Source organism: Anguilla anguilla, chromosome 19 (assembly GCF_013347855.1).
Source record: "Anguilla anguilla isolate fAngAng1 chromosome 19, fAngAng1.pri, whole genome shotgun sequence".
Classification (NCBI taxonomy): Eukaryota; Metazoa; Chordata; class Actinopteri; order Anguilliformes; family Anguillidae; genus Anguilla; species Anguilla anguilla.
The window spans coordinates 16,004,259-16,014,055 of record NC_049219.1 but is presented as its reverse complement, the minus strand read 5'-3'; the positions used below and the strand labels follow the sequence as shown (position 1 = coordinate 16,014,055).

Genomic DNA, 9,797 nt, shown 5'->3' with positions numbered 1-9,797 from the left:
AGAGAGGTGAGGGTTCCTCTTGGGACGGGGAATGTGCTGAGTTTGGCAGTACGTAACGGGGGGGGGAGGTCAGAAATGCCCCCACCCCCCCATTCTCACTTCTGCCTCAGCGCAGCTCCGAAAGCTGCTGTGTCATTTCTCTCTTTCATTTTCACTCGTTCTCCATCTGACGGAGACAGCATTCAGGAAACGCCCCCTCCCTACGCTTCCCCTTTTTTCTCCCTTCCTCTTCTCCTTTCTCCATCTCTGGGTCGCCGTGGTTAGAGTCGCCGTGGCGACGGTTCGGCCACGACTGACCGGCCCAGGGTCTCTGCTGCCAACGCTGCCGATTCGGGAGGAGGGAGGCATGAGCGGCTGCTGCGTCGTCAAGGTGATCTCCCTGACGGAAATCCAGGTTAGATTCCATAAACTGTTCTTCAGAATATACCTGATCTGAGAGGTAACCCCACAGGCAATGCACTGCTGGGACAGTTCAGCTTTAATGGCAGATTAACAGAGTGGTAATGATGTGTCTGCATGTAAACCTTCAGCAACAGACAACTTTGTTTCAAGGGAACTAGTGCCACCAGCTCATGTACACCATGTGATGGGGAACACTGTCCAGCACAATGCACTTGTGTGCTGCCTTATAGATCTGACCACTGAGAGTCACAGCCCTGGTGTAAATTCCAGCGTGGTTCCTGCCTGGCTTTAAGGTGCTCCAGCTGGTTTAAAGCTGGTTTGGAGATGCTCAGGCTGGCAACAAGATGGTCAAGATAGCAACTATGGTGGGTCTGCTTGGTACAGACAATTAGGCCATCATCAAATTCCCGATGGTATCCAGCTGGAGCAGAAGCTGGCTCCAGCTAGAGTCCATCATCAAATTCCAGCTGGAATCTCCACCAGAGAACTTGCTGCCAGGACGTGACTGGCAGCTTCATTTGGTGACCCATCCTCGCTTGTGATTGGACACCACCGTTTGAGCAGTAGTTTGGCTGGCTGTGTCCGAAGGGCATCTGCGGTGCAGCCAGTCCACAAATTCACCTTCAGTCGGCTGTAAGATGCGTACAGCGATGATCTTTTCGGCAAAAATTATCTGCTTTGAAGACATGTAAAACGTGAATAGTCAGCTGTCAGCAAATGCACAGGAAAGAGGTTTTTAGTGCTGCCCTTTTGTAGGGGTACAGATAAATTGTGGACATGCGAACAGGGGCATTGGGTGCACGGTGTTTCACTGAGTTCAGTGTTTATTTTGGGATGATGTAGGGCATTGGTGTACAGTGTATTGCGTTGGTGCTTGATTTATATATGGTGTATATGATATGATACTGGTGCATGGTGTTTTAATGAGGTACTGCTTGATTGTTGTATGGTATATGCCACTAGTGTGTGGTGTTTTAGTGAGATAGCGGTTGATTGTTGGGAATTTGGGAAGTGATATTTCAGCGTCCATCCCACTGGTGACCTGTGAATTTTTCTCACATTTGATCTGCAAACTTCAATGGTCGAGAAAACCATGTAATAATAAATCAGCTGTGCCGATGACACACTGTTCCTTCGATATTACAACATCATCAAACTCCAGTCTTTCACAACCAAGACATTTGTGAAGTGAAAGAAGAACTGAGGTTACAGTGAAACTCTGAGTTCATCAATGTCTGTGTAGAAATTGCTTATTGTGCCAGGGAAGCCACAAAGCCACACTGCTTGCTTTAGGGAACAGAACGTGCCTGTCTGCAGCGCTGCTTAATTGGTGGTGAAGGCTCATGCCATGATCACTGATAAATATATACGACTGGTAATTCCAGATTAGGGAGAGAAGTGAGGGGAAAAAGCATTAAAAATGTACAAAAAAGTATTTAACAAAAATAACTTCCAAATGGCATAATTTCCAAAAATGTATAAAGTAGCAATAAAAGTCATTATTGGGAGATATTCTCTGGGCAGTTGTTGTTTTAATCTCTGGGCCCCCATTCATAACCCAGCCTCTGCCCTGGCCGCTTCACCCACTGCAGGAGAATTTGTTAATTCAATTACAGAAGCTTAACTGCTTAATGAGCATGTCTCCGCCACTTACAGTGGAGAGAAAGGCAATGTTAGGACACGGACAGATATCACGCTGTGGGCAATAGCCTGGCCCTAGCTGTGCTCCAGAGGGCAGACCCTTCATTCAGAAACAGACAGGAGCTTGTTTGCATAAAACATTCTGCCATTTTTGCCATTTATTCAAGATGATAAATATATTCTGTACTGTGTGTGTTTCATTTAATAATGGTGTTAATTAGGGGTCTTTTGCTACTTTTGCAATAACCAAATTATTCAAATTACTGAGCCCCCCCGCCCCCCCCATCATTTAACAAAATGGTTCATCCAAGCAGCTGGTGGGGCAATTCCCAGTGAGCATCATTTTCTCATAAATGAACCTAAGTTCAATAAGGAGCAATGTGTTCATTAAAATGACGCCTGGTGGCATTCAGGCCCCTGATGGGATGCAGGCACAGTGAAGCAGCTACAGCCTTATTTACTGAGCACTGTACACAGGAAGGGGAGATGAGGTGACTGAGCTGTTGTCATGGAAACTTTCTGAACAAAAGAAAACTGACGTTCCGGAAACACAGGGGAAAACAGCATGAACTATGAACTTTGTCGTCCGAGTCAAAAGTGCCAGGTAGGCATTACCACTGGCACCTGATGTCCTGACAGTCTCCATAAAGCCCTCCCATAGCTCTCCTGTACGCAGTTGCCATGGTTATTTTCTTATTGGTTACAAATGTAATTTTGTTAGAAAAATTTGTCTATATTTTCCCCTTCGGAAATGAGATCAATCATTTCATAATCATGTGCATTCTGTTTAATACAGATTGCATTAGACAAGACATGAAAGCATAATAGAGTCTCTGTTTGTGGCACGATCCTGGTACACACGGTTCAGAACAATCCCGGAAAGTCAATGTTCCAGTGAACATTATTCAGGAGTCACAAGTAACTTCACAGGAATGGTCACAACATTGTTATTCAGTTTAGTTTTTCCAATTCTAAAAAAAAAGAATCCTAACATATTTGCCTAAGCTTATATTGAGCTGAATATGAAAGAATATTCTGGATATTCTTTGGGCTGTTCCATCGAGCCCTGTAGTACCTGTATAAGAGCATTTGCATCAGGAAGTGACCATAAAGTCCTAAAGCCATTGATGACAGTTACTTCTACACATATTGATAATTAAAAATAATAAAGGCTTTTAAACTTTCTTTCACTGAAGATGGAATGCCTGTAGTATAGTGCTGTTGGCCTGCTAATTTTCCTCTCTATGGATACAAACTTCACCTTGCAACCAGCACCTGAATCCAACGTAGCTTCCCTTTCCACTTCTTTTGAACAATTATAATTGTATTCCTGTCAGTATTTAAATAAAAAAAAGAGCAATTAAATAAAACTTAAATAAATAAAATGCTCTGAGGTGATGAATCTTAAAGAACCATTCAAGGAAAAGTCAGCTTATTCAGTACACCACAAGTGCATATGTTGGTACTTCCTGAACTTAACCGATATCGTGAAAACTCAACAGTTTATGTCTGCATAGGATTATGCCAGTTATTTTTCTAAAGTTTCTAAAAATAAACAAAAATCAACAATAAGCTCTCAGTTTCTCGCTCGCGACAGCGAGGCGGACGGTGTCACCCTAATGAGAAGGGAAACATAAAGATGCTTACACATAAAGATGTCTTTCTCTCCTGCTCTTTAAATGTATAGGTTACAGACGTACAACTGCCTAAAAATAGGTTTTTTTTTTTGGCAATGGGTATGTGAGACAATTGTCAGAGGGCTTGGTTTTAAAAAAGGCTATTGAGGGTAATTTAAACCACCTCTATTTAGAACAAACACTGTCTGTGTTTGACCCTTTCTAGGAAACATGACAAGCAAGTTTTTGATTGGCTGTTCCTAGCCAATAGAAATGGGTGGTCCCAGGAACAAAGTGATATAGACAGAGAGGTATGTCCAAACCAGGGCGATCAGCTGAGATTCGGTCTGTGTTGGTTCCTGATTTCCTACGTCTGAAAGTAAAGACGCGCTTCGACTTTGTCTCTGCAGTAGCTGGTGCCTTCCAGGAAACAGAACAAGCAGCAGTGGAATACTGGCTCTCCATGAGATAGCCACCGCATCGGATCTTACAAAAGCTTGGATTCAAAGAGAAACTGAAGACACAGGCTGGGAGAGAATGCCGCATTTATCCGACTGCAGTTACTACAAGATGAGAGAAGAAAACAGAGTTTCTAATGTAAGGACTTTTAAAAAGCATTCATGAAAATTTTTCTACATTGTTAAATGTCAAAAGTTTTTGCTCTTTTTGTGATGTCTGAAGTAGCTAAAACTTGCAAAACCAAAAGTAACTTGCAATGCTGAGGCGTAAAAGAGCAGCATTGGGGTTTGCCTTCCATTAAGTAAGTTCAGGAAATCAAATGAAATACTCTCATTAATCCTTACGGACATTTCTGTAACGTTGGTGTCAAAATTAAGGTGATTTGCGGATTGAGTCCGATTTGCTGATTTGGGGCAGATTTGGCCAGATAATTGTAAACAGGTAGGCAGGTAATATTCCAGCGTTTTTTTCTAGAACAATAAAACCAACCATAGGGAGCAGAGCCGTCGATTCGTCCACCGTATGTACAGGCATGTCCAAGGCTTTCAGCTCTGCCAGTATAGCCAGAGAGGCCTGAGGTTCTGTGGATGTGTCTCGCTATACACGAGTTGACCGCTGTTATTGCGCTGGTCCTGCTCTTGTTGGACCCCGGAACACAATCAGCACAGACTAATTTGCCGAGGGAGCGAATTCAACGTGACACGCGGCAGTTCGAGGGGCTGGACAGGCACAGGTCGCAGAAAGCAGCCTGCTGTCAGTGGCAGCCTTTAGAACCAGTCTGAGATGCCGTCGCGCTTTCTGTGATCCGAACAGGTCCAGAAGGATCTGGAGAGCTCCACGGTTCACCTCCACCCGGCCCAGTCCCAGCAGTACCTGTCCCTGGGCTCCAGACAAACCGGCCCGGGCCTCCTCGCCCTGTCCCACGCGGGGCAGCCCCTGGAACCCATGCCGCCTGTGAGGAACGGGCGTCTGCCCCCCGGCGGGGACGGTGGCGCCCTGGGCAACCACATCCCCCTGCTGACCCTCACTGCACACGACAGCGAGGTGAGTCTGTGCTCTCTAACTCTGGCGCCCCCTGTGGGCCACACTGCCTCACTGCTCACCCATAACAGCACAGTAACCTCAATCACACTCAGACAGGCTGTAAGGGAGTACCAGTCTGACGTCATGTGTTAGCTTTCTGTTTGCCATCTACAGTACATTTCCAGTAACCTTCACTCACTGCCACATCAATCGTAATTTACAACTGAAGGACTGTTTTCAAAATGATGCACAGGTCAAATTTAAAAGTGCACTCTACACTCTGTTTCTCTCTTTAGTTCCCAATGGATCACGTTATTGAAGACTTCATCAACCTTGAAACTGACTTCAAAGACGAGGACCTGGGATGCATGGAGTCAAACATCCTACGGCAAACCAACGTAAGCACTGAAAACCTCATCACTGAATTACCAGCCATCGCCCCACCATGTTATAAAAAAACTTACTACTGTAATGATTAATCATTGTTACTCATGTATTTGTCCAATCAGAATGACTAATTTCCATTATTAATTGTGTATTTGTTCAATCAGAATGACTCATTTCCATTATTAATTGTGTATTTGCCCAATCAGAATGACTCATTTCCATTCATTATTAATTGTGTATTTGTCCAATCAGAATGACTCATTTCCTTCTTTACTTCCTCTCTCTCTACCTAAGGGTCACCTGAGCAGCAGCCTGCTGGACCTGTACGGTGGTGACTCAGGTACGAGCCTCACGCACTGCAGGATGACACCTGGCCTAAGCCCCACACACCTGTGTGTGAAGAGGGAGGTCGCAGGTACGATGGCGTGTGGTGTGGAGTAACCCTCTGCTCGAACGCTGCCGTAGTGATGAGATGAGGGTCAGATAGATTTAATTTAATTAATCAGCTTATTTTGCAGGGACAGTGCACGTTAATAACACTTCAGTAAATGTGCCTGGGTTAGCCAGGAAGGCTAATTTCCTAACTACACAAACACATGTGTATTATGCTACGCGTTTAGCTGACGGGGGCAACGCACAGTAATCAACACATCCGCCATAGCAGCGATGCAAAGGCGGCAGATTTATCCGAGCGGCTGATTTCCGTCTGCAGCCGCTGAAGCTCGGCTGATGACAGACAGGGGAGTGCACAGCCCATTAGCCGCAGCGGCAGGGCTCCAGGTGCTCTGCCTGAGTCCCAGAGCCACAGAGGCCGTCTGCTTACGCCTGCAGTATGACACGCACCAGGAGCCCGTGCCTCTGTCCTCAACGGGCTTACCCCTGTGAGATGTCACCGATATGCAATCAGAATGTTCTGAAAATTCTAACGCTGATGTCACAGTCACTGCTGGTAACTGAAAGCAGTGGAGTTCTAGAACACGGACTTAGAATTCTGGAAAATCTTCAAAGAGTGAAACCACAGAACAAAAACAGCAACCGACTGCCTGCTTGCTGGTAATGCACACATTACATGCTCAGTGTATTGTGGCATGGAGGTGCTGGATCTGCACAGCACTGTTCCGGAGTGTGGATGGGCTCCACGGCCTGGCGCACAATCCTGACTCTGCCAAATGTTGTCATGTGCCCCATGGGGTGGTACAGAATGGGGTATGACATCGCCCAGTTCAGGGAGCACCCTTAGTAGACTCAAGAAGAGTCGTTGTGTGCAAGTGAACTGCTAGCTGTCCTGAAGCAGCCTGCTCCAGGCTAATTTCCGCTCTTTCTTGTCTTTCAGAACACGACACGAGAGTGCAGTCCAAAGAGCGACAGAAGAAAGACAATCACAACATAAGTGAGAAAACTGCAATCTGAGTTTTATTATCTTCAAGTTTACATGAACTTGAATGAAAATGAAGGAAAAAAGAATGACACACTGCTGCCCCCTATTGGTTACCTGCCCTGGTGTAACAAACATTGCATAACAATGATTTCTTTGCCAAGGGCAGTAATTCACATTTTTTTCCATCCCACAAGTGCCCTGAAGACAAGTGCATCACTAATTATTATTCACTCTGCCACTCTGCTCTCTCAACAGTTGAAAGAAGACGAAGATACAACATTAATTACAGAATAAAAGAGCTGGGAACCATGATACCAAAATCCAATGACCCGTAAGTACCGTGGACTAAGCTACTCATTACAGGAATTTCACCTGTCAGATACAGTACAGTCAAGATGATTTCATCAAGATAAAATACACACACACATGCACACACACACCCACACACATACATGCACGCATACACACACACACACATTCATGCATGCGTGCGCACGCACACACACACACACACACACACACACACACACACACACGGTCCACCAGCCTTTGAACTGGACACCCACTCCTCTATATTTTACATTTCACAAAGCCACTTTCTACCCTCTTCTGACATAAACACTCAGCTCTGGCAGCCATTTTGCCGCACAGGGGCCTGAGAACCTTTCTTCCCAGTGATATACTCGACTGCTCTGTTGAGACCGCAGGAAGCTTTTCCTCTGTGTGCGCTTGTGAGACGGCTGTGCTGACCCCCCCTGCCCCCCCCCCCCCCACCCCCCCCACCCCCCCGCAGAGACATGCGCTGGAACAAAGGCAGCATCCTGAAGGCCTCGGTGGACTACATTAAGTGGCTGCAGAAGGAGCAGCAGCAGGTTCGAGAGCTGGAGAACCGGCAGAGGAGGCTGGAGCAGGCTAACCGACGACTGCTGCAGCGTATACAGGTGTGTGGGCCTCTACTGCCCCTGTACTGCCCCTCTACTGCCCCTCTACTGCCCCCGTACTGCCCCTCTACTGCCCCTGTACTGCCCCTCTACTGCCCCTGTATTGCCCCTCTACTGCCCCTGTACTGCCCCTCTACTGCCCCTGTACTGCCCCCGTACTGCCCCTCTACTGCCCCCATACTGCCCCTGTACTGCCCCTCTACTGCCCCCGTACTGCCCCTCTACTGCCCCTGTACTGCCCCTCTACTGCCCCCGTACTGCCCCTGTACTGCCCCTCTACTGCCCCTCTACTGCCCCCGTACTGCCCCTCTACTGCCCCTCTACTGCCCCCGTACTGCCCCTTTACTGCCCCCATACTGCCCCCATACTGCCCCTGTACTGCCCCTCTACTGCCCCCCACTGCACCTACCCCTCTCCTACTTGTGTCTATGCCCCGGCTCCTCCTGCTATTTTGGGCAGAGTGATATATTGGCCACTCAGTGGGAGGACATGAGGCTGTATGCAAACAAATATACATTTATATGAAGAAGGTCATTGTGTGTGCAGCTATAGTCACAGCTATTTTTACCCTCAATGCTAACAGGCTATAAAGACAGGGCTCTTTGGTGGACACCTCTTTGCCCGTTATTTCTTTACCATGTAAACAGCATGAGCTCAGTGTCAGACTGTACCGCCATCTTAGACCACACAAAGGTGTAATAAATGGAGATGAAGTTTGAGATGTGGTTAAAGTGGGCCTGGTGGGTGACCCTAAGCCTGTACGTGTCTTCTTCAGGAGCTGGAGCTGCAGGCCGGGCTGCATTGCCTCCCCAGTGTGGGGTCCGCTCTGGGGGGGCCCGAGCCAGCCCCCCCCCAGCTGCTCAAAGTCCCCCAGGCCCCGGCCCAGACGCTATACCAGGAGGGGGTGGGGGCGGAGTTCGGCCAGCCGGAGGGGGGCGGTGACCTGCTGTCCCAGTTCTCAGACCTGTTCGGCGCGCCCCTGAAGAGGGAGCAGGACCTGGACCAGCTGCTGATGGACGCTCCGCTCTCCCCCTTCGGCGCCGGCTCGCTGCTCCTGTCCTGCTCCTCCTCCTCGCCCAACCCGTCCCCCCTGGCCCCGCCCCGCGCCTCCCCCCTCACCCTGCTCCACACCTCCTCCGAGGCCTCCAAAGACAGCAGTAGGAGGAGCAGCTTCAGCACGGATAACACGGATGACCTCTGACCTGCCAGCCCAGTGTCGGCCTCTATCCCATAATTCCATGCACAGACCCGCCAGATCACTGCTTCCATGACTGCAGTCTATGAACAGTCCCAATGGGGCCAAATATTATCTCATTTGAAATATATTTTGTTTACTTTCAATAATTCTAAAATTTGCACATTTTAGTCTTTAACATGAAACCAACTGTCTCAGTTTACACACCAATGATAAAACTGTGATCACTGTAATTATTAAATATTTACAAAAAACAAGCTACATGCCTTATTTAAATCTGTGATATCATTAAATCAATCTCCCTCCCTGACCCCAGACTCCTCCTCATTCTAACCCTTTGCAAAGGGTGTGACCTGCGTCTGATCGTGGATGCAGGAGGAGTGGGAGGGCGCTGGTGCGGAGACTCAGTCCCCTAAAACACTTGAAGCCTGTGTGAGGAAATGGCCGCTATGGGACGGTTAGCAGAGCGTGGAGATAACTGCTCTGTCAGCGCCTGCAGACCGAGCTCTCAGACGGGCTGTGTGCATTATTCATTCCCCCTCCACCGGCCCTTAGAGACGGACCCATCCATAATTCATCAATAATTAATCAATAACTGTTTATTAAATGCGTCGAGCCGGCCCTATTACACCCATCCTGCTGCTGAGAACTTTTCTCAGATCCCTCACCTTACTGATCATTTGTATTGATAGGCGAAGGGGGGAAAAAATTACTTTTAACTGTATTTAAACAAATAAAAAAATAAAAAACCTGTG

The 9,797-nt window shown here is 47.6% G+C and overlaps 1 protein-coding gene across 5 annotated transcripts; it reads left to right on the top strand.

Annotated features, from left to right (window-relative positions):
- Window positions 1-231: 231 nt before the first annotated feature.
- On the top strand, window positions 232-9,352 carry LOC118218689 (transcription factor EC-like). 5 transcript variants are annotated; one of them, XM_035401288.1, is made up of 10 exons: window positions 255-394; window positions 3,886-3,970; window positions 4,070-4,256; window positions 4,932-5,162; window positions 5,438-5,539; window positions 5,823-5,943; window positions 6,862-6,918; window positions 7,162-7,237; window positions 7,700-7,847; window positions 8,623-9,352. In XM_035401288.1, exons 3-10 carry the CDS (start codon window positions 4,197-4,199, stop codon window positions 9,046-9,048), a joined length of 1,221 nt encoding a protein of 406 aa, XP_035257179.1. In that variant the 5' UTR covers window positions 255-394; window positions 3,886-3,970; window positions 4,070-4,196; the 3' UTR covers window positions 9,049-9,352. The 5 variants fall into 5 exon arrangements, with proteins under 5 accessions (XP_035257180.1, XP_035257182.1, XP_035257178.1 ...); XM_035401291.1 differs by lacking the exon at window positions 3,886-3,970 and having other exon boundaries at window positions 237-394; window positions 5,823-5,868; XM_035401287.1 differs by lacking the exon at window positions 3,886-3,970 and having other exon boundaries at window positions 237-394.
- Window positions 9,353-9,797: the final 445 nt, after the last annotated feature.

Excerpts from the sequence above, each read along its gene's own strand:
- LOC118218689 (XM_035401287.1), top strand. The coding sequence starts at position 4,197 with ATGCCGCATTTATCCGACTGCAGTTACTACAAGATGAGAGAAGAAAAC. Across the intron at positions 5,944-6,861 it reads TGTGAAGAGGGAGGTCGCAG|AACACGACACGAGAGTGCAG; the intron begins GTACGATGGCGT and ends CTTGTCTTTCAG. Across the intron at positions 6,919-7,161 it reads GAAAGACAATCACAACATAA|TTGAAAGAAGACGAAGATAC; the intron begins GTGAGAAAACTG and ends CTCTCTCAACAG.